The 23,892-nt window shown below is 47.2% G+C and overlaps 1 protein-coding gene across 10 annotated transcripts in view; it reads right to left on the bottom strand.

Annotated features, from left to right (window-relative positions):
• magi1a (membrane associated guanylate kinase, WW and PDZ domain containing 1a) overlaps positions 1 to 23,892 on the bottom strand; it is a 179,096-nt gene that overhangs the window by 17,597 nt on the left and 137,607 nt on the right. For 9 of the 10 annotated variants that reach the window (XM_056236577.1, XM_056236578.1, XM_056236569.1 and 6 more), the window contains 6 exons: positions 23,367 to 23,892; positions 22,484 to 22,518; positions 18,579 to 18,852; positions 9,532 to 9,623; positions 8,780 to 8,972; positions 103 to 399 (listed from right to left, as the gene is read on the bottom strand). The exon at positions 23,367 to 23,892 is cut by the window's right edge and continues 74 nt beyond it. In XM_056236577.1, coding sequence (XP_056092552.1) covers positions 103 to 399; positions 8,780 to 8,972; positions 9,532 to 9,623; positions 18,579 to 18,852; positions 22,484 to 22,518; positions 23,367 to 23,892 — 1,417 coding nt within the window. The remainder of the gene's footprint in view (positions 1 to 102; positions 400 to 8,779; positions 8,973 to 9,531; positions 9,624 to 18,578; positions 18,853 to 22,483; positions 22,519 to 23,366) is intronic. The other variant, XM_056236571.1, reaches the window with a different exon arrangement.

Genomic DNA, 23,892 nt, shown 5'->3' with positions numbered 1-23,892 from the left:
TATAGTCTGTTTTTAAAACAGGAGGGCATCCCGTGTGTATTCTGGGAGCTTTTGAGTATCAACCGTGATTGTGAAATCCCCTGATGGAGTGAAGGATCTCACCGAAGGTGGTGTTCGCATCCGGCCTGGACACGGAGGACACGATGACGAAGCCGAAGCCCTCGCTCTCGGCGCGCTGGATCTCCACGTCGTAGGGTTGCAGGGCCGTGACCGTACTCCCACTGCCACCTCCACCCCCACTGCCGATGCCACTGGTGCTGCCGGAGCCCGAGCTCACGGTGTTCAGCGAGTTCTGGCTGCCCTGAGGCGTGCGCTTCTCCTCGGTGAGCGACGGAGCCTGTGTGCTGCTGTGGTGAGAGGAGGCCGGAGACGGGGGAACGTCCCCCTCGCCCTTATAACCTGCAGACAGAGAAAACATCAGAGAGACCATCAGAGAAACAGCAGAGAAAAGCAGAGAGACCATCAGAGAAACCAGCAGAGAAACAGAGAGACCATCAGAGAAACAGCAGAGAAACCAGCAGAGAAACAGAGAAAACCAGAGAGACCATCAGAGAAACAGCAGAGAAAAGCAGAGAGACCATCAGAGAAACAGCAGAGAAACAGCAGAGAAACCATCAGAGAAACCATCAGAGAAACCAGCAGAGAAACCATCAGAGAAACCTTCAGAGAAACAGCAGAGAAAAGCAGAGAGACCATCAGAGAGACCATCAGAGAAACCAGCAGAGAAACCATCAGAGAGACCATCAGAGAAACCATCAGAGAAACCATCAGAGAAACCAGCAGAGAAACAGCAGAGAAACCATCAGAGAAACCATCAGAGAAACCATCAGAGAAACCAGCAGAGAAACCATCAGAGAAACCTGCTGAGAAACAGCAGAGAAAAGCAGAGAGACCATCAGAGAGACCATCAGAGAAACCAGCAGAGAAACCATCAGAGAGACCATCAGAGAAACCATCAGAGAAACCATCAGAGAAACCAGCAGAGAAACAGCAGAGAAACCATCAGAGAAACCATCAGAGAAACCATCAGAGAAACCAGCAGAGAAACCATCAGAGAAACCATCAGAGAAACAGCAGAGAAAAGCAGAGAGACCATCAGAGAAACCAGCAGAGAAACAGAGAGACCATCAGAGAAACAGCAGAGAAACCAGCAGAGAAACAGAGAGACCATCAGAGAAACAGCAGAGAAACCAGCAGAGAAACAGAGAGACCATCAGAGAAACAGCAGAGAAACCAGCAGAGAAACAGAGAAAACCAGAGAGACCATCAGAGAAACAGCAGAGAAAAGCAGAGAGACCATCAGAGAAACAGCAGAGAAACAGCAGAGAAACCATCAGAGAAACCATCAGAGAAACCAGCAGAGAAACCATCAGAGAAACCTTCAGAGAAACAGCAGAGAAAAGCAGAGAGACCATCAGAGAGACCATCAGAGAAACCAGCAGAGAAACCATCAGAGAGACCATCAGAGAAACCATCAGAGAAACAGCAGAGAAACCATCAGAGAAACCATCAGAGAAACCAGCAGAGAAACCATCAGAGAAACCTGCAGAGAAACAGCAGAGAAAAGCAGAGAGACCATCAGAGAAACAGCAGAGAAAAGCAGAGAGACCATCAGAGAAACCATCAGAGAAACAGCAGAGAAAAGCAGAGAGACCATCAGAGAAAACCAGAAAAAAGCAGAGAGACCATCAGAGAAACCATCAGAGAAAAGCAGAGAGACCATCAGAGAAACCATCAGAGAGACCATCAGAGAAACCATCAGAGAAAAGCAGAGAGACCATCAGAGAAACAGCAGAGAAAAGCAGAGAAAAGCAGAGAGACCATCAGAGAAACAGCAGAGAAAAGCAGAGAAAAGCAGAGAGACCATCAGAGAAACCATCAGAGAAACCAGCAGAGAAACCATCAGAGAGACCATCAGAGAAACCAGCAGAGAAACCAGCGGAGAAACCATCAGAGAAACCATCAGAGAGACCATCAGAGAAACAGCAGAGAAAAGCAGAGAAAAGCAGAGAGACCATCAGAGAGACAGCAGAGAAAAGCAGAGAGACCATCAGAGAAACCAGCAGAGAAACCATCAGAGAGACCATCAGAGAAACCAGCAGAGAAACAGCAGAGAAACCATCAGAGAAACCATCAGAGAAACCAGCAGAGAAACCATCAGAGAAACCTGCAGAGAAACAGCAGAGAAAAGCAGAGAGACCATCAGAGAAACAGCAGAGAAAAGCAGAGAGACCATCAGAGAAACCATCAGAGAAACAGCAGAGAAAAGCAGAGAGACCATCAGAGAAAACCAGAAAAAAGCAGAGAGACCATCAGAGAAACCATCAGAGAAAAGCAGAGAGACCATCAGAGAAACCATCAGAGAGACCATCAGAGAAACCATCAGAGAAAAGCAGAGAAAAGCAGAGAGACCATCAGAGAAACAGCAGAGAAAAGCAGAGAAAAGCAGAGAGACCATCAGAGAAAAGCAGAGAGACCATCAGAGAGACCATCAGAGAAACAGCAGAGAAAAGCAGAGAGACCATCAGAGAAACCATCAGAGAAACCAGCAGAGAAACCATCAGAGAAACCATCAGAGAGACCATCAGAGAAACCAGCAGAGAAACCAGCGGAGAAACCATCAGAGAAACCATCAGAGAGACCATCAGAGAAACCATCAGAGAAAAGCAGAGAGACCATCAGAGAGACAGCAGAGAAAAGCAGAGAGACCATCAGAGAAACCATCAGAGAAACCAGCAGAGAAACCATCAGAGAAACCATCAGAGAGACCATCAGAGAAACCATCAGAGAAAAGCAGAGAGACCATCAGAGAAACAGCAGAGAAAAGCAGAGAAACCATCAGAGAAACAGCAGAGAAAAGCAGAGAAAAGCAGAGAAAAGCAGAGAGACCATCAGAGAAACAGCAGAGAAAAGCAGAGAAACCATCAGAGAAACAGCAGAGAAAAGCAGAGAAAAGCAGAGAAAAGCAGAGAAAAGCAGAGAGACCATCAGAGAAACAGCAGAGAAAAGCAGAGAAACCATCAGAGAAACAGCAGAGAAAAGCAGAGAAAAGCAGAGAAAAGCAGAGAAAAGCAGAGAAAAGCAGAGAGACCATCAAAGAAACAGCAGAGAAAAGCAGAGAGACCATCAGAGAAACAGCAGAGAGACCATCAGAGAAACCAGCAGAGAAACAGCAGAGAAACCATCAGAGAAACCATCAGAGAAACCAGCAGAGAAACAGCAGAGAAACCATCAGAGAAACCATCAGAGAAACCATCAGAGAAACCAGCAGAGAAACCATCAGAGAAACCTTCAGAGAAACAGCAGAGAAAAGCAGAGAGACCATCAGAGAAAAGCAGAGAGACCATCAGAGAGACCATCAGAGAAACCATCAGAGAAACCAGCAGAGAAACCAGCAGAGAAACCATCAGAGAAACCTTCAGAGAAACAGCAGAGAAAAGCAGAGAGACCATCAGAGAAAAGCAGAGAAACCATCAGAGAAACCAGCAGAGAAACAGCAGAGAAACCATTAGAGAAACCATCAGAGAAACCATCAGAGAAACCAGCAGAGAAACCATCAGAGAAACCTTCAGAGAAACAGCAGAGAAAAGCAGAGAGACCATCAGAGAAAAGCAGAGAGACCATCAGAGAGACAGCAGAGAAAAGCAGAGAGACCATCAGAGAGACCATCAGAGAAACCATCAGAGAAACCAGCAGAGAAACCATCAGAGAAACCTTCAGAGAAACAGCAGAGAAAAGCAGAGAGACCATCAGAGAAAAGCAGAGAAACCATCAGAGAAACCAGCAGAGAAACAGCAGAGAAACCATTAGAGAAACCATCAGAGAAACCATCAGAGAAACCATCAGAGAAACCAGCAGAGAAACCATCAGAGAAACCTTCAGAGAAACAGCAGAGAAAAGCAGAGAGACCATCAGAGAAAAGCAGAGAGACCATCAGAGAGACAGCAGAGAAAAGCAGAGAGACCATCAGAGAGACAGCAGAGAAAAGCAAAGAGACCATCAGAGAAACCATCAGAGAAACCATCAGAGAAACCAGCAGAGAAACCATCAGAGAAACCATCAGAGAGACCATCAGAGAAACCATCAGAGAAACAGCAGAGAAAAGCAGAGACCATCAGAGAAACCATCAGAGAAACCATCAGAGAAACCAGCAGAGAAACCATCAGAGAAACCATCAGAGAGACCATCAGAGAAACCATCAGAGAAAAGCAGAGAGACCATCAGAGAAACAGCAGAGAAAAGCAGAGAAACCATCAGAGAAACAGCAGAGAAAAGCAGAGAAAAGCAGAGAAAAGCAGAGAAAAGCAGAGAGACCATCAGAGAAACCATCAAAGAAACAGCAGAGAAACAGAGAAAACATCAGAGAGACCATCAGAGAAACAGCAGAGAAAACATTAGAGAAACAGAGAAACCAGCAGAGAAACAGCAGAGAAAACATTAGAGAAACAGAGAAACCAGCAGAGAAAAGCAGAGAAACAGAGAAACCAGCAGAGAAAAGCAGAGAAACAGAGAGACCATCAGAGAAAAGCAGAGAAAACATCAGAGAAACAGAGAAACCAGCAGAGAGACCAGCAGAGAGACCAGCAGAGAGACCATCAGCTAAACCAGCAGAGAGACCATCAGCTAAACCAGCACATACTGTACGCCCTATTCACACTGTTCGGATGACCATTTATTCCAGGTGGAGCAACAACGAATTTAATAAATCCTATTTATTATTAAATAAAATAAATTATATTTTGGCATTTATTATATTTCTATGGTGTTTTATGGTATTTGTACAGCTGTTATTTTATTTGTTTTGATATTATTATTATTTAAATTTTTTACTGTGAAGCACTTTGTGACCCTTCCTTGTCTGTGAAAGGTGCTATATAAATAAACGTTACTTATGGCTCGTTTCCACTGAGCGGTATGGTATGGTACGGTACAGTTCGGTACGCAATTAGTTGCGTTTCCACTGTCAAAAGTTGTGAATGGTACCAAAAAGCCGAACCGTACCGTACCACTTTTTGTGTACCCTTCCGTTGGGGTACCTAGCACAGCGGTACGGTACTAAAAGGTGGAGCTAAACTCACTGCAGAACGTTGATTGGTTGACAGAGTATCGTCACTTGCGCGTGCTACAAGGGCATTAGAAGCGCCATTTGCCATTAGAAGCGCCATACAGTTGAAATATAATAAACTGTTATTGTGTCACGAAATGTAGTTTTAAGAGTTTTTCAGGCGAGAATGTAGTTTTTTAAAGCTCAAATCTGTGGTTTATTTATAGATTTATGATAATTTGACTGAGATCCATTCCAAGCAATCACCGGGTGCTCGGCTCAAGTACCCCGCCTGGGACAGCCTTTCCTCGGCTAGTCGTTCTGATGTTTGCCGCTGACTCTGACGTCTCTGTAGTGGTTAAACATGAGATATAATTCGTCTTGTATAGACCTAACCGGCGATCTTTGGTCTCGTGAATCTACAATTCTTTCCCTGGCCCATAGTTTTGGCAGAAGGCTAAGTGAACGTGAAGTTTCATATATTTGAGCGCTGAATTTGTTTATTTGACTGAATTGTTTGCTTTATGTTATTAAAGATTTACTGTATAGCTTTTTGTACCTTTTACTTATACTTTTATAATGGCTATTATTGATAAAACTGAAATGTAACAAAAAGAGATAGGGTTGAGTTTTGTCATTTTTTATTTTATTACAAGACCATCTGTAATGTTGTTTATTGCAACATTTGTACCAATGCACATATTGCCTGGAATATGTTTAATATTTTTAAATTTAAACGAAAAGAGGCAGGGTTGTGTTTACATACATGCAGTGAATATAATCAATAGGATATGCGTTGCCTGAACCACATTTGTGTGCTTATAAAGTTTAAAATGTATTTAGATGAAATCGAAAAGAAGCAGAGTGGTGTTTTATAACATATTTCGTTTTTATTGTTGCCTAAAATGTACATACAGAGATAACTGGAGTAGCAGAGCGAGCTGAGTGGCGCTTTCAAGAACGCGCTGTTCCATTAGCAGAATTACTGGACTCGCGTCCTCGGGAGTCATTCTCCTGAGTCGGACTTTGCGTAGGCTACTTGGTATTGAGAAACGACTAATGCCGGTGCTTGTTTCTTGTGACAAACATGTCGAGAAGCAAGAACAAGATCTGCAGTATGTCATCCATAGTTGTTTACTATGTCGCTTTCTTCTTTGCGCGAAAATGACGTCGATCGCTTCTTTCCGGCAAACACCACGCCTATCAAGTAAGGGTACTGTTGGCGGTGGAAACGCTAGCCGGATCATGGTTTACAGACCCGAACCGTACTGTACCGTACCGTACCGCTTAGTGGAAACGAGCCATTACTTACTAACTATTATTTATTCATTTACACATCCTATTTAATATTAAAAAAATCAACACACTATAGTTCAAATGTTCTTGCATTCTATCTCTCAAAATGAAAAACAGTTCATGTCGTTTTTGCGTTCAAGCCATGTCGGAATTACTGTAATAACGAGATCACGTTGTAACCGCCCAGAACTTGGTTACTGTGGTTTATAAGGGTAATGCCACTACCATGCACTAGGGGGCTCTATGTTGCATTCCTCCTCTTCTATATAGCCAGGTAAGAGGAGAGAAGAAGTTAGTTTTTCCAGAGCGAAGAGCTGGTCTGAGGTCCCGAGGTTTGCGTTCTGTCCACGTATAGACGCAGAGCGGGAACGGGACAGAGAAAAGCCAGGGCTGGGTTTGCCTCCTCCAGGGGCAGCGGGAGTGGGTAGGAACCTTGGGCACGTATCCGGGCCGGGGTCTCAGGATAATGTGAGAGTTGGCCGGGCCGAATTCTAGGCACGATTCATCGACCGAAAATGCCCACCGGTCCCCTACCCTCTTGATGGAGGCCAATGCAACCAGGGGTACTGATTGCAAAGGCTCAAAGGGTGGTCTCTGCAGTCCGGTAAGCACCAGAGATAAGTCCCAAGAGGGTATCAAGAGTGGACGAGGCGGATTTAGTCTCCCCGCCCCCCTCAGGAACCTGACGATCAGGTCTTGCTTCCCCAGCAACTTACCTCAACTGCATCGTGATGTGCGGCGAAAGCGGCAACATACACTTTAAGGGTGGAGGGAGACAGCCTCCACTCAAACCCAGCTTGCAGGAAGGAAAGCACTGCCCTGATCGAGCAAGTTCGGGGGTTCTCCAGGTGAGAAGAACACCACTCAATGAACAGGTTCCATTTCAGTGCATAGAGGCGCCTCGTAGAGGGTGCTCTCGCAGAAGTGATGGTGTCTATCACCGCTTGGAGTAGGTCACCCAGAACCTCCGGTTCCCGTCCAGGGACCAGACATGGAGTTTCCAGAGGTCTGGACGCGGGTGCCAAAGGGTGCCCCGTCTCTGAGAGAGCAGGTCCTCTCTCAGAGGAATGGGCCAGGGAGGGACTGTCGCGAGGAGCACTAGTTCCGGGAACGAGGTCCGGTTGGGGCAATACGGGGAAATGAGCAAGACCTGCTCCTCGTCCTTCCTGACTTTGCACAAGGTCTGTGCAAGAAGGCTAACTGGGGGAAACACATACTTGCGTAGGGCCCTGGGCCAGTTGTGTTCCAGTGCGTCCGTGCCGAGGGTGCCCTCGGACAGGAAATAGAACAACTTGCAGTGGGACGTGTCCGGGGCAGCAAACAGATCTACCTATGCGGTCCCAAAGCGCCTCCAAATCAGCTGGACCACCTGGGGATGGAGTCTCCACTCTCCCTGCTGTCGTGAGAGCTCGTCGGCTGCACGGTTGAGCAGGCCCGGAATGTGAATGGCATGAAGCGACCTCAGATGCTTCTGACTCCATAGGAGGAGATGGCGGGCGAGTTCCGACATGCAGCGGGAGTGTAGACTACCCTGATGGATGATGTACGCCACGGTTGCAGTGCTGTCTGTACGGATCAGTATGTTCTTGTTGTACTGATGTACTGCTAACAACTCGAGGCAGTTAATGTGCCAATGCAGTTGAGGCCCCGTCCACAGACCTGAAGCTGCATGCCCGTTGTACGTGGCCCCCCAGCCGGTGGCAGAGGCATCCATGAAGACAATAGCATGCCTGGACACTTGTTCTAGGGGGACAACTGCCCATAGAAACTAAGGGTCTGACCACGGGCTGAGGGTTTGGCGCTGCCACGACCATCTTGGGACTCGGTTGAGAAGCCAGTGCTGAAGCGGCCTCATATGAAGCAATCCAAAGCGGCGTCACAGCGGCTGCGGATTCCATATGCCCCAGGAGCCTCTGAAAAGGTTTCAGTGGGGCCACTGTCCTGCGTTTGAACGAATTCAAGCAGTTCAACACCGACTGAACACGTAACAAACTCGCACAGGGGCGAGTTTACTCTTCTCCCAGTTGACCCAAAGGTTAAACGCTGCAGACCAATCTTGGGGACGGATGCACCCGAAGATGCGTTTCTGCGTTAGCATCTTGAACGGTAGACTGAGAAGGGACCGATCAAGACTCGCGATTTCCACCGTTCGCCAGTACACGTGTGAACTGGATACCCCTGAAGGCCGGGGAACGCCGGGTGAACTGAATCGCATAGCCCAGTCTGATGGTACGGATGAGCCAGTTGGACCGGCTGGGAAGCGCTAGCCAGGCTCCCAGGCACAGAGAAAGGGGACCAATGGGACCAACGCCGCACCTGCAGGGGTGCAGGTAGCCTGCGAAACAGTGAGCGTGAAACAGAGGGCTACAGTGATTAATGAAAAAAGAATAGTTCCTCAGCTGGAGGAGTGTGTGCTGTGAGTGTGTGTGAGAGCTTCACCTGTGTAAGTGGTCTTTCGCCGCACGCTCAGGTTGACGTGCCCCTGTTTGGCCGCCTGTTGCATGAGCTGCACCACCAGCTGATGAGATTTGCCCACCACAGCGGTTCCGTCCACACAGATGAGCTCGTCTCCGGACCGCAGCCGGCCGTCCTCGTCCGCCGCGCCGAACTTCACGATGTGCCCTATGTAGATCTGGAGCACACACACGTGTCACAGTCACACACTGTCACACACGCAGCTCGACACACACAGCCTGCTGGGAATTCTGGATCATGTCCTCAGACGGGATTCCAATGAAACTATCAGAAAATTATGAGTCAAATCAGCTGTGCTTATGATTATATGTAGCAGAATATTATTTTTATCCTGGGTTGACTGGGACAGACTTCTAGTATCATTGGGAAATTAAGATTCTGATGTCAAATTTTTGTATCGATTATTGTAAATGAAAATTATAGATCAGGAAGTGTGAGGCACTGATACCATCACCAATATTTTCACACTAAAATTGGCCAATATAGAGTAAATTAAAGAAATACACAGTTTGGCCTGTTTATTCATGCAAGGAACAACAGATTCTGTTTTCTGTGTTCATGCAAATTAGAAATTCACATTTATATTTATCTATAGTCATCATAAAGAATCATGCTGTATTGTTTGAGCTCTATTTGACGAGGAAAATACATGTTTTCTAGTTCTATAACTCAACGCAATGCATGTTTATTTGTACGGATGTTATCATCGGACTCACCGGTTCTCCGGGTTCATTTCCGCCCAGGATCCGAAAGCCAAAGCCTGTGTCTTTCCTCCAAAGGAAAATGTCTTGTTCTTGAGAGTCTGGCACTGGACAAATAGAAAAAAATAAATCAGTTTCTTTGCAAGAAATTGGAGGTGTGCAGTATTAATATATATAAGTCTATCACGATATAGTTATTTTGATTGGTTTATATGCTAAATAACCCAGCGGAAATGCCTGTTGTTTGATAAATTACTTTAGAACTCAACGGTAATGTATTTTCTCTTTTCATTTGGGATTTTATGAATGAAAACTAAATCAAACACTCCATGTAAATATTATGAAAAAGATTCACAAACTGCCATGCAGAAATATTACTACCATGGTATAAACTGTAAACGCCTCTATAACAGTCTACAGGTCTTCTACCATCAGAAAGCATGTGTATATTTTACTGCTGTTGTTAGTAGTTAATACACATGCATATATGCATGATGAAAAGCAGAAATGCAGACGGGTAAGGATTCGCGGTCAGACTAAGCCTCGGCCGGTCAGACGTCTGCTTCCCCACACAGAGAACAGCATCATGTAAACATGGAGCGTTTATCTGCCCTGCCGGACACGCTGCTCGTTTAAAAGGTCTGGATGAGCCGAGCTACTCCATGTGGAGTGTTTAACAGGCCTGACTGGGATCTGGCACTGGGATCTGGCACTGGAGTCTGGCACGGGAAGGCCGGAGCGCACATGGACATCTCCTCAGGTACAGCTGCTCTCTCTTCAGACGCCACAGACTCATACGAGACATGATGAGTTTCAGTTTACTGCCAGATCTCTCATCACTGACTCCTGCTCTTCAAATACACCCCTGAGAACTGGTTTATAATGAATACTGTACACGTGACAAAAGACAATAATGAAGATCTTTTAACAGCAATATTTTCAATGCAATTCAACTTTTAAATTTTTTTTAAATACTTTCCTGTATCCCAATGTTAAATTACTAATTTAATAGGCAGAACCAACTATCGGCTTGATTTCCCGATCAAGTATGCAAGTGGTAGCTTTCATACGCCATTCCTCTCTAGTAAGCACCTCAATTTGAGAAAAATTTGAGAAAGATGTGCCAGAGAAACTAGGCAAGCAGTGTTGAAGAGGAAACAGGTGTAGCATGAGTTAGAGTTGTCAATTTTAGAACTGAAAAAATGAAGAAAATTATTACGCAACTGATTTGAACCAGGCATAGAGTTGCCAATGTTAACTTTAAGGAGTCTGTTTATATTTTGAAAGAGATGCCTGGGATTGCTTTGATTATTATCAATAATCTGAGAAAAATAAGCAGATCTTGTAGACTCAATTGCAGCTCTGTATTCCCCCGAGCGGTCTTTCCAAACTTGATAAAATACATTCAAGTCAGAGTAACGCCACTTACGCTCCATTTCACAACAACCGTCTCGGGTTACGACTGTAACCCTGGTTCTCTGAGATCAGGGAACGAGACACTGAGTCCTGAGACACTTCGGGGAACGCCTCAGTGTGACTGATGACTGAAGTACTGTATAATCACGGCAATCCTATTGGCCAGCGACAGCCATAACGTCACCGCTAGTGCGACCAGGAAGTATAACAGGCCGGCTAGAGAACATGTCATGCACTTCTTCGTCTGAAGGGACTGTGCAGGCAGCCCTAAGGCACGGCGAACGACGCAGTGTCTCGTTCCCTGTTCTCAGGGAACAAGGGTTACAGTCGTAACCCGAGACGTTCCCTTTCGAAAGGGAACTCGCACTGTGTCCTGAGACACATTTGGGGAACGAAATACCCACGCTGCCAAGCTCAGGGGATGTATAGCAATCATGGCTGTACTACAAGCACGAACACATTTAACCCAGAGTTAAATCCCCCCTACTGCACACACATCAGGCTGTTAGTCAAGTCAAGTCACATTTATTTATTTAGCGCTTTTTACAATACAGAGTGTTTCAAAGCAGCTTTACAGAGATAACAGGAAAATAATGGAACAAAGTTTGTTTCGAGAAGAACATAGCGTCACAGTCCAGCTCAAGTAAGTTCCGTGATGTTTCATTTTTGTTGTAATAAAGTTATTAATTTAGTTCATTTATATATATAGCCGCTCTGGAGAAAACCGTGACGACATCGTCCAGCTCAGTTCAGTTCTCATATAATGCTGTCAATGCAGGCAGATCACTATTATTGTTGAATATTAAAATAAATGTTAAATTAAAAGTAGCACTACCCCCTACAGCCACTGCCCGAGCTTCATACTTAATGAGGAAGCATCCTTGTGCTTCGACACGAAGGGCTTGACCCAGAGCCAGCTCAAAGGCCTGGACACCACATCCCAACTTAGAGGGGTTCCTTTAAGGGAGTATGACCCAGACCCATTGGGCCCTAGCCTGCTACTTTCAGGGGGACCAGTGTCAACCCCTGTACCAGGGAGGCTAACATGCTTTATCAGCTGAAGCCAACAACCTGTGTGTTTTTGTTTCTTTTTTTTTTACTCTAACCAGAGACAAATAGCTCCTTCACATGGCTATGGGAAGTGGAGGCCTCAGCAGGACGACTCTAGAAGAAGAGGAGGCCTGCCACACTCACACTACAGTGGTCTCTAGTGCTTTCTCTCACAATGTGGAAAAACGGCTCAGCTCAGATATGCACAATGCAGAGTTCAGGGAACGAGGGGCCTAAAGAGGCCTCAGCAGGATGAATCTTTTATGGAAGAGGAGGCTTGCCATTCTCACACCAGAGGATTTCTAGTGTTTTCCTCATACCATGTGGAAAAGAAGCTAAGCTTAGAAATGTCCAGCACAGAGTGAAGGGGGCAGCTCACTATTATGAGAAGAGCCCTCTTTTCTAGCTTTACCTGCAAAGGCTGTTTGCATGAAGGCCTCATAGGATGACTCTTTTAAGGAAGAGGCGGCCTGCCATACTGTCAAAACCTACTAAGCTCAGATATGTCTAGCACAGAGCTCAAGCAGCGAAGGGCCTAAACATAACTCTCTGATACAACGAGAGAGAGACCTCTTCTTATGCGAAGAAAATTCTATTTGCATGGAACTCTGGAGGATGGAGGACTCAACATGACGAATCTTTTAAGGAAGAGAAGGCCTGCCATACTCACACCAATGCAGTTTCTAGAGCCTTTTCTCACAGCGTGTAAAAATAGCTTAGCTCAGATACGCACAGTGCAGAGCTCAGGGAGCGAGGGGCCTAAAGAACAGCTCTTTATATTGAGAGGGCCCTTCCTCGAACTCTAGCTGCAACGCTGTTTGCATGGAGGCCTCAGCAGGATGACTCTTGAAGAAGAAGAGGACTGTCAAATGTTTGATGACAGCTAGGCTCAAATATCACCGAGCTCAGGGAGCGAGGAGGCCTAAAAACCACTCTCAGTGAGAGAGAGAGACCACTTCTCTAACTCTACCTGAAAAGCTGTTTGCATGGAGGCCTCAGCAGGATGACTCTTTTAATGAAGAGGAGACCTGCCATACTCACACCAGAGAGTTTCTAGTGTTATCTCTTACCATGTAAAAAAACAGCTCAGAAAATGCATAACACTGAGCTCAAAAAGCGAAGTGCCTAAAACACAACTCTCTGATATAAAGAGAGAGAGAGGCCTCTTCCCAATTGCAAATAAAAATCTATTTGCATGGAACTCTGGAGGATGGAGGCCTCAGGATGATGACTCTCAGATGAGAGGAAGCCTACAACATCCATATAGGAATGTGGCCGCAAGCGATGTACTCAGCATAACTACTCTAAAATAAAGGGGAACACTAAAGTCTGGTCGTTTGAGGGAGGCTTTACACTGGAAGCCGGTCACCTTAACACGTCCTGCCTGCTGGGAATATAGAGGCCCAAACTCTGTGGAGGCCTGCTATGATTCAACCAGAGGTAAAGTACTCTGCGTAATTACCCTTTCAAACTCGGCGGCTATCTGTAAAACGGAGCACTCTGTAAAAATACCCTCTTAAACGAGGGGAGAACCATCTAAATTTTTTGTTTTGTTTTTGGAAACAGTTTGTTTTCGGGGCGGCAGTGGCTCAGTGGTTCATGTAGGTTGTCTGCGAACCGAAAGGTTTTGGTGGTTCAATCCCCGGTTCCACCTGACCAAGTGTCGAGGTGTCCATGAGCAAGACACCTAACCCCAGCTGCTCCCGACGAGCTGGAGCCTTGCATGGCTGACACCGCCGACGGTGTATGAATGAGTGAGTGAATGGGTGAATGTGAGGCAAATGTAAAGCGCTTTGGTGGCCATTGGGTCTGTGAAAGCGCTATATAAATGCAGTCCATTTACCATTGGAAACAACATGAAGGCAGAAAGAGGAGGGTAGGCACAGGGAAGGAGGTGATTTATCTGCCTCTGCCCACGCCAGGACGCTCACTCCTGGTCTGGAGTACTTCCCTGACACCCTGCCTCCTTCTTCTTGACTCGCTCCGTCTCAGAGACCTGGTCCTAGTGGGAGGAGGAGCACGAGCGGCGACGGAGTCCCTCTGGCCACGCCTTCGGTTCTCGGACCGAGACAGGCCAGGGCCCCCATGCTGTCTGGGTGTGGACTCGGACCGGCGCGTTATAAATTATCTACATGCGGCCGAGCGCACCCTCGCCTCCCTGAACCTTCCGACCACTGTCTCAACGGAGGTCCCGAAAAGTTCAGTGGGCGAGACTGGGGCATCGAGGAGAAAGGACTTCTCTTTCTCCCCGATGCTCGCCAAGTTCACCCACAGATGCCTCTCCGTGGCCACCATAGGCTCATCGATAGGCCGACCGCGGCGGAGGTCTGTTTGGTGGCCCGGAGAGCAAGATTTGTGGTGCGGCACAACTCAGCCACAGCGCCCGGGGTTAGACCCTGACCCTGGTCCAAGTCCCTCAGCAGATCAGCCTGGTACGCCTGCAACACAGCCATTGTGTGCAGTGCAGCACCAGCCTGACCCGCCGCCACATATGCCCTGCCATTTAAAAGGAACGTGGTCTTTAGTGGTTTAGATGGCAGGGCCGGAGCTCTCAGTGTTGATGAGAGATAGCTCGCGAATGTCTCTTCAATGGGGGGCAGTAATACATACCTGTGTTCTTGCATTCCCACCACATTCACGTAATCCGAGTGTTGGAACCGGTGAATGCGAGAATACAGGTTCTTCCATGCCTTCTCAACCTCAGCATGGAGGTCGGGAAGGAATGGAAGGCTTACTGGAGCTGGTGTTGTGGCCAGCGAGGAAGCGCTCGTCGAGTCTTCCACGAGCAGCTTCCCCTCTGACGTGCTGCCATGGCAACTCAAGCCTAGCGGTGGCGCTCTCCATCACCTCCACTAGCTCAGTGTACACGGGGCAGGTCGGGTTCAGGCATTTCAGGATCTTCACCCGCATCTGCCTCCTCCTGCTGGTCCTGGCTCGAAGCCAGCAGACAGACAAGACAGACAAGAGCGGAGCGTTCTGATAGATAGACTGAGCGCGCATGCTCCTCACACAAACAAAACACGCACAGGTCGTGAGTGTCACCAGGTTTAAGATATCTCTTACACGGGTCGGCACACTTCCTGAAACGTTTGTCGCTTGCCATGAGAAAATATCTTACTTCACAGTACCAGCAAACAGTCCCTGAAGATGAAAAGAGGATGACATGTTCTCTAGGCGCCCTCTTATACTTCCTGGTCGCATAAGCGGTGACGTCATGGCTATCGCCGGCCAATACGATTGTTGTGATTATACAGTACTTCAGTCATCAGTCAAGCTGAGGCGTTCCCCAAACGTGTCTAAGGACGCAGTGCGAGTTCCCTTTCGAAAGAACTGCCTTCTTAGAGCGCAGCTTGTCATTATACCAAGGGGCAGTACGAGCAAAAGTGACATTGCGTCATTGAGTCTACAAGTGTGTGGTCAGTCTACAGGTGTGGTCAGCCTACAGCTATGTCAACAGGTGTGCGGTCAGTCTACAGGTGTGTGGGCAGTCTACAGGTGTGCGGTCAGTCTACAGGTGTGGTCAGCCTACAGGTGTGTCTACAGGTGTGTGGTCAGTCTACAGGTGTGTCTACAGGTGTGTGGTCAGTCTACAGGTGTGTGATCAGTCTACAGGTGTGTCTACAGGTGTGTGGTCAGTCTACAGGTGTGTCTACAGGTGTGTGGTCAGTCTACAGGTGTGTCTAGAGGTGTGCGGTCAGTCTACAGGTGTGGTCAGCCTACAGGTGTGTCTACAGGTGTGTGGTCAGTCTACAGGTGTGCAGTCAGTCTACAGGTGTGCGGTCAGTCTACAGGTTTGCGGTCTGTCTACAGGTGTGTGGTCAGTCTACAGGTGTGTCTACAGGTTTGCAGTCAGTCTACAGGTGTGTCTACAGTTGTGTGGTCAGTCTACAGGTGTGTCTACAGGTGTGCAGTCAGTCTACAGGTGTGGTCAGCCTACAGGTGTGTCTACAGGTGTGCGGTCTGTCTACAGGTGTGCGGTCTGTCTACAGGTGTGTGGTCAGTCTACAGGTGTGTCTACAGGTGTGTGGTCAGTCTACAGGTGTGTCTACAGGTGTGTGGTCAGTCTACAGGTGTGTGATCAGTCTACAGGTGTGTCTACAGGTGTGTGGTCAGTCTACAGGTGTGGTCAGCCTACAGGTGTGCGGTCTGTCTACAGGTGTGTGGTCATTCTACAGGTGTGTCTACAGGTGTGCGGTCAGTCTACAGGTGTGGTCAGCCTTCAGGTGTGTGGTCTGTCTACAGGTCTGTGGTCAGTCTACAGGTGTGGTCAGCCTTCAGGTGTGTGGTCTGTCTACAGGTCTGTGGTCAGTCTACAGGTGTGTCTACAGGTGTGCGGTCAGTCTACAGGTGTGGTCAGCCTACAGATATGTCTAAAGGTGTGCGGTCAGTCTACAGGTGTGGTCAGCCTACAGGTGTGTCTACAGGTGTGCGGTCTGTCTACAGGTGTGTGGTCAGTCTACAGGTGTGTCTACAGGTGTGTGGTCAGTCTACAGGTGTGTCTACAGGTGTGTGATCAGTCTACAGGTGTGTCTACAGGTGTGTGGTCAGTCTACGTGTGTGTGATCAGTCTACAGGTGTGTCTACAGGTGTGTGATCAGTCTACAGGTGTGTCTACAGGTGTGTGGTCAGTCTACAGGTGTGTGATCAGTCTACAGGTGTGTCTACAGGTGTGTGGTCAGTCTACAGGTGTGTCTACAGGTGTGTGGTCAGTATACAGGTGTGTCTACAGGTGTGCGGTCAATCTACAGGTGCGTGATCAGTCTAAAGGTGTGTCTACAGGTGTGTGGTCAGCCTAAAGGTGTGTCTACAGGTGTGCGGTCTGTCTACAGGTGTGTGGTCAGTCTACAGGTGTGTCTACAGGTGTGTGGTCAGTCTACAGGTGTGTGATCAGTCTACAGGTGTGTCTACAGGTGTGTGGTCAGTCTACAGGTGTGTGATCAGTCTACAGGTGTGTCTACAGGTGTGTGGTCAGTCTACAGGTGTGTCTACAGGTGTGTGATCAGTCTACAGGTGTGTGGTCTGTCTAAAGGTCTGTGGTCAGTCTACAGGTGTGTCTACAGGTGTGCGGTCAGTCTACAGGTGTGGTCAGCCTACAGGTATGTCTACAGGTGTGCGGTTAGTCTACAGGTGTGGTCAGCCTACAGGTGTGTCTACAGGTGTGCGGTCTGTCTACAGGTGTGTGGTCAGTCTACAGGTGTGTCTACAGGTGTGTGGTCAGTCTACAGGTGTGCCTACAGGTGTGTGATCAGTCTACAGGTGTGTCTACAGGTGTGTGGTCAGTCTACATGTGTGTGATCAGTCTACAGGTGTGTCTACAGGTGTGTGGTCAGTCTACAGGTGTGTGATCAGTCTACAGGTGTGTCTACAGGTGTGTGGTCAGTCTACAGGTGTGTGATCAGTCTACAGGTGTGTCTACAGGTGTGTGATCAGTCTACAGGTGTGGACAGTCTACAGGTGTGTGGTCAGTCTACAGGTGTGTCTACAGGTGTGCGGTCAGTCTACAGGTGTGTGATCAGTCTACAGGTGTGTGGTCAGTCTACAGGTGTGTGATCAGTCTACAGGTGTGTCTACAGGTGTGTGATCAGTCTACAGGTGTGTCTACAGGTGTGTGGTCAGTCTACAGGTGTGTCTACAGGTGTGCGGTTAGTCTACAGGTGTGTGATCAGTCTACAGGTGTGTCTACAGGTGTGTGGTCAGCCTACAGGTGTGTCTACAGGTGTGCGGTCTGTCTACAGGTGTGTGGTCAGTCTACAGGTGTGTCTACAGGTGTGTGGTCAGTCTACAGGTGTGTCTACAGGTGTGGTCAGCCTACAGGTGTGTCTACAGGTGTGCGGTCTGTCTACAGGTGTGTGGTCAGTCTACAGGTGTGTCTACAGGTGTGTGGTCAGTCTACAGGTGTGTCTACAGGTGTGGTCAGCCTACAGGTGTGTCTACAGGTGTGCGGTCTGTCTACAGGTGTGTGGTCAGTCTACAGGTGTGTCTACAGGTGTGTGGTCAGTTTACAGGTGTGTCTACAGGTGTGTGGTCAGTCTACAGGTGTGTGATCAGTCTACAGGTGTGTCTACAGGTGTGTGGTCAGTCTACAGGTGTGTCTACAGGTGTGTGATCAGTCTACAGGTGTGTGATCAGTCTACAGGTGTGTCTACAGGTGTGTGGTCAGTCTACAGGTGTGTCTACAGGTGTGTGATCAGTCTACAGGTGTGTCTACAGGTGTGTGGTCAGTCTACAGGTGTGTCTACAGGTGTGTGGTCAGTCTACAGGTGTGTGATCAGTCTACAGGTGTGTCTACAGGTGTGTGGTCAGTCTACAGGTGTGTCTACAGGTGTGTGATCAGTCTACAGGTGTGTCTACAGGTGTGTGGTCAGTCTACAGGTGTGTCTACAGGTGTGGTCAGCCTACAGGTGTGTCTACAGGTGTGCGGTCTGTCTACAGGTGTGTCTACAGGTGTGGTCAGCCTACAGGTGTGTGATCAGTCTACAGGTGTGTCTACAGGTGTGTGGTCAGTCTACAGGTGTGTCTACAGGTGTGCGGTCTGTCTACAGGTGTGTCTACAGGTGTGGTCAGCCTACAGGTGTGTGGTCAGTGCGGTCACTCACAGCGGCTCTCATACATGCTCCTGGACTGCGCCCAGATCCTGAAGGGGTCCGGCTTTTTCTGCAGAGTCCCGTTGGTAGCGGGGGGGTCGAAGGGCGGCAGGACGGGCAGCGGCTGGGTGGGCGGAGGCGGGACGGGTGGAGGGACGGGTGGAGGGGGTCCTGGGGCTCCCGGGGCAGAGCAGGGCAGCAGGCGTGCGGGCGAGTCTGTGTGAGCGCTGCGGTGACTGCAGACGCTGTGCTGAGAGCTGCCCTGACTGTCCTTACGCTCCAGCTGCTGACACACACAGCAAACACACAAATAACCATTCTGCCATACTTCACCACACATGTCATTTCAAACCGTTTTCTTTTCTACAGGGAAGCACAAAAGGCTGAATGTTCAAGCGTCTGTTATCTTTGACTCAAAAGCTCTAAACTGGCAACAATTAACATACAGGAAACTGCCAAGTTTCCAACACTACCATAGAATTAGACTTCTGAAGCCAAACCACAGCTTTCTGACAGACGGGAATTTAAGATGTTCTTGATGAAGCATTTTGTTAAAGGTATAATCGGATGCAAAATTCACTTTTATATGGTGTTTGCATATAAATGTGTCTTTGCAGTGTGTGGACACAACCGCCATACAATGACAAAAATCTGATGACCCCTTTAAAGGCAAAGATTTCTCCGTTTTTTGCATTCTTTTAGCAAACCCTTCCACCCTTGGTTGACTATCAACAAAGCTGACATCATTCATGCACTTCCCAGTCATTTTTACTAGATATTTATAATGTCATTCCCCTAGCATGATATTGATTATCAAAGGCTAATAACACATTTTGCAATGTCTGACCAAACAAGGTCTTCGTCAGGCCTGATTAAGACCTTGTTTGGTTGAAACATGGCAATATATTAAAGTCCCTGTAAAGTCAAAATTAAGTATGTGTTCTGAGTTTGTCACACCACAGAAAAATGTGTTATTAGCCACCCTGCCAAATTTGAATGATAAAAAAGCCAGCAAGTACATAAAATAAGCTATCAAAATCTTGAAAAAATGAGCAGTAATCTCTGCTCTCAAACGCTGGGGGCGTGTCCGCTGGCTGTGCTGAAGCCACGCCCACTCGCGGGAAAGCTGCCGTCGACTCGTCACACTCAACTCTACAGCCGAAATGGATGCTCGCACGGTGGGCACGCACTGCCGATGATGGCACCACCGGCGCGACGGGAGGATGAAGGCCGAAGCGGAAGATAGTCGGTTCAGCCCCATTCACCAGTAACAGCGGATTATCAGTGAATGTCTCAGTTGTCTCCGACGAAAGTTTATAAAACTATCCCGTGTAAAATGATCACTTACAGAGGCGGGTTTTGGCAGTGATCCTCAGCTCTCCATCAAGGTTGGCTCTTCACAAAATTAATCCACTTCTTCTTGATGTAATCGTTTTTCGGAAATTTAAATAAGGACACCGATCTGTTTTGTATGTGATCCGGTGATCGCATCCAGGTAGTAGGCCTACGCTTTTCTGTGACGAAGTCATAGCTAGCTAGCAATCTGTAGGCTGCTGTAGTAACTAATAGTACTGACCGTAACTCACGATTGAGCGGCAAAACTGATGTGAATTTGCTCTTTATTGTTAGGGGAGCGGACAGCTTTAGGGGCTCCAGTGCGTCATCAAGTAGGGGCGTGTCCAGGAGCTCAGGGGCTCCAGTGCGTCATCAAGTAGGGGCGTGTCCAGGAGCTCAGGGGCTCCAGTGCGTCATCAAGTAGGGGCGTGTCCAGGAGCTCAGGGGCTCCAGTGCGTCATCAAGTAGGGGCGTGTCCAGGAGCTCAGGGGCTCCAGTGCGTCATCAAGTAGGGGCGTGTCCAGGAGCTCAGGGGCTCCAGTGCGTCATCAAGTAGGGGCGTGTCCAGGAGCTCAGGGGCTCCAGTGCGTCATCAAGTAGGGGCGTGTCCAGGAGCTCAGGGGCTCCAGTGCGTCATCAAGTAGGGGCGTGTCCAGGAGCTCAGGGGCTCCAGTGCGTCATCAAGTAGGGGCGTGTCCAGGAGCTCAGGGGCTCCAGTGCGTCATCGAGCCCCGTTTTAGCCCCGCCCAAAAAATTCAATTCAATTCAATTCAAGAAACGTTCATCCCAAGCAAAGGCTGGATATTGGCTTTATGAGTTTATTGTCATTTTCACAGCCGTTACACATCACACATCACACACCCATCACCTGATTCATCCTGGTTAAATACTGCAGTAAAACGCTCCCACCTCCTTCCTGTCAATACAGCGTTATTATATCAAAATACAATTGTATCTACTTTTAAGTGAAACCTTTGTAATCGTGATATTATTTTTATTATATTATTCTTTAAATGTTTTACATCTGAATGAACTGTAACGAATTAGTTACCAGATTTTTTTATCCTGATTACGTAACGCCGTTACCAGGGGCGAAAAATTGACCAAAAAAATCTTTAAAACCATACATTTTTTTGTAAATAAGTTGTATCGTTTTAAAGATTTTTTTGGTCAATTTAGTCAGCTTTTTCATTCATCAAGCCACCAAAATACATTTGAATTTTTTTTACATACCTTTAGAACAACTGAATCAAGCCCAGTGTATAGTGTATATTGTGTGTATAGATAGATAATGTAGAAAAAGTGACACAATTTTATGCAACTGAGATGACGGGAATCATGTTTTATTTACTACGGAAAAGTCGATTGGGGTCATAGACCCCAAAGATAAATGAGGGTTAAAGTAGCATTTAGATGTTTTTACACAGACATAAATAATATTATGACGTAAAAAAAAAAAAAAAAAAAAAAAAATTATTAAAAATATTTGAAATGATTAAAAACATGAAAAGATACTTTAAATGTGAAATTAAAACCGCCAATAGGAGGCAGTAAGTCACTGTTAATGAGTGGGTCATTGAGATTCATTCAACTGATTGTTCAAAAAGCTGATTCATTCAGTAAGGAAACACCTACTGTGTGTTTCTCAGTGTTGTGGCTTAATTTTCAACTATTTTCGTTGGTAATATGGTGTCTAAAATGTACATAACTTAATATTAACTTCTTGTTTATTAAACTTGCATCAAATCAAAATCACGTTTGTTATCATGCTGATATCTGGAGAAAAACGGCACTCTTCGTGTGATATTATATTAGATTAACTATATTAAATGATATAAAACCGACTAAATCACAGTGAAAGCGTTAAAATCTAAATGCGCACCCGGACTAACGATAGTCAATCTAATCTACAAGACTAACGTTACATCACGTAACGTTAGTGTATGTGTACGTTACACTCTATGGGTGTGGGTGTGTGTGGGGGGATATAACTTATAAACAAGCTAGGTAAACGCAGACTGTATTAAACAAGGGTAACGTTAAACGTTATAATCGCTAACAGAGCAGACTACATCAGTGACAAAAGTACATTAGTACACAATCATATATTTGTTTTTTTACATGATTTATTAATGACTCAGCATCAGCTATATTAAAGAGAAAATAATCACTTCATCCGATGTTTAAAGTGAATAAAATAACATTGACTTGCTGGAGTTCCACAACTACTCAAAAACTTAGTTCATCTCTCCCGCCACCGGAATGTGTGTGTGTCGTGGTGAGGTAAAAGGGGCGGAGGCAGTGGACCAACGCACTGTGAGGCAAGGGAGGGGGGACTCAACTTTTTTTTGTCGTTGCCCCGTTTGCATTTGTGTTTTATTTCTTAAACAATTATTATATCATTATTTTATTTACAACACACATATTTTAATGATATTTTAGGGGGGACAACCCTCAGATAGGGGGGGTCCTGACCCCCCCGACCCCCCCGCGATTTCCGCCTATGGCCGTTACATGTATTCCGTTACTCCAAACCCGGTAAAGACATTGAGTAACTGAGAAGTAAAAGAGATGCATCTTACCAGCACTTTGGGACTTCTCTTGGGCTGCAGGACTCCTGAGAGAGAATGGAACAATTGCACATGTAAACTCAACACCGAGCCCCTAAATCCACATTCTAACCTTCACAAAACAATGGCAATATAAATTTGCGGTAAACATACAGTACTGTGCAAAAGTCTTAGACATGTTAGTATTTTCACCCCAAAAACTGGTTTTGAGCCAGTTATTTATATCTTTTGGAGTAGTATGTCAGAAGGAAATATCAGTTTACATTTACACACATTCCTTTTGCTATTAATTGCAATAATCCAGTGATATTTTTGTATGTACAAGGAGTCTGACAGCAGCCGGATCTCACCATCACCGAGTCTGCCTGTGATTTACATGAAGAAACTGAGACAGACTAAATCCAGAAGAACCCAAAACCCCTCTAGAACGACTCGGCTACTAATGTAACCTCGGTTCCCGGAGATAAGGGAACGAGAATTGCATCGCTAGACGCAATGGGGAAAACTCCTTTTTCTCAGAATACTGAATAGCTTTTATAAAATAACACAGTGCTACTGAACAGCCATAACAGTTCAGAGACTACACGCAGGCTTATTGGCTGGTCAGTGGGAACTGCACGAACCTATGGCGGAGCGGCGTAACTGCGTGAGCCAATCAGGGCACAGCCCACCGATCCCCCTACAGTCGATCTAACCTCAACCATATGGCGAAATGAGCTGTATCTATAGCCAGATGCCTCTAGCAGACGCAATACGACTGCTCCGTTCGAGTTAGAGAACTAAACCGAGTTTGTTCGTTATCGGACTGGTGCGCCACACCTCTGTGTGTGTGTGTGTGTGTGTGTGTGATCAGTAATGCTCCTTTCACAGACCCAGTCAGAAAGCGTTAGCTCACCTCTCTGCACTAGCATGGTAACCTCAGTCCCTCGAGGACACTTGCTGAGCAGATCCACCACCTGGTTGTGGCTCAAGCCCTGAACGCTCCTCTTGTTGACCTCCAGCAGGATGTCTCCCTCCTTCAGCCCTCGGCATCGTGGGTAATCCACGACCTGCTTCACCTTCTGCCCTCCACCCACCAGACTGTCGGCCATGGTGAAGCCGAAGCCCTTGTCTCCCTTCTCGATGTGGAGCGTGATGAGTTCGGGCTGCGTGGCGATGGAGGAGGCTAGCGTCGCCACATCGCTAGCGTAGCTGTCGGTCACTAGCAGAGCGCTGTCCGGCACGGGGGGGAACGGCACCGCCTCGAGACCCGACACCAGCGGCGCGACCGGCTCGAAGCCCTCCTGGCTGTTCACGATGATGGGCTCTTTGTCCAGGATGGCCACGGATGTCACCAGGCTGGTGTTGGGGTCGTCGGGGTCAAAGGGCAGAGGGTATCCGCGGCACAGCTCCAGCTGGACCATGGAGCCGATCGGGATGGA

This window comes from Rhinichthys klamathensis, unplaced genomic scaffold (genome assembly GCF_029890125.1).
Source record: "Rhinichthys klamathensis goyatoka isolate OS25496 unplaced genomic scaffold, OSU_Roscu_1.1 h1tg000453l_1, whole genome shotgun sequence".
NCBI classification, from domain to species: domain Eukaryota; kingdom Metazoa; phylum Chordata; class Actinopteri; order Cypriniformes; family Leuciscidae; genus Rhinichthys; species Rhinichthys klamathensis.
The sequence above is the reverse complement of the archived record's forward strand: the minus strand, read 5'-3'. Positions and strand labels throughout refer to the sequence as shown.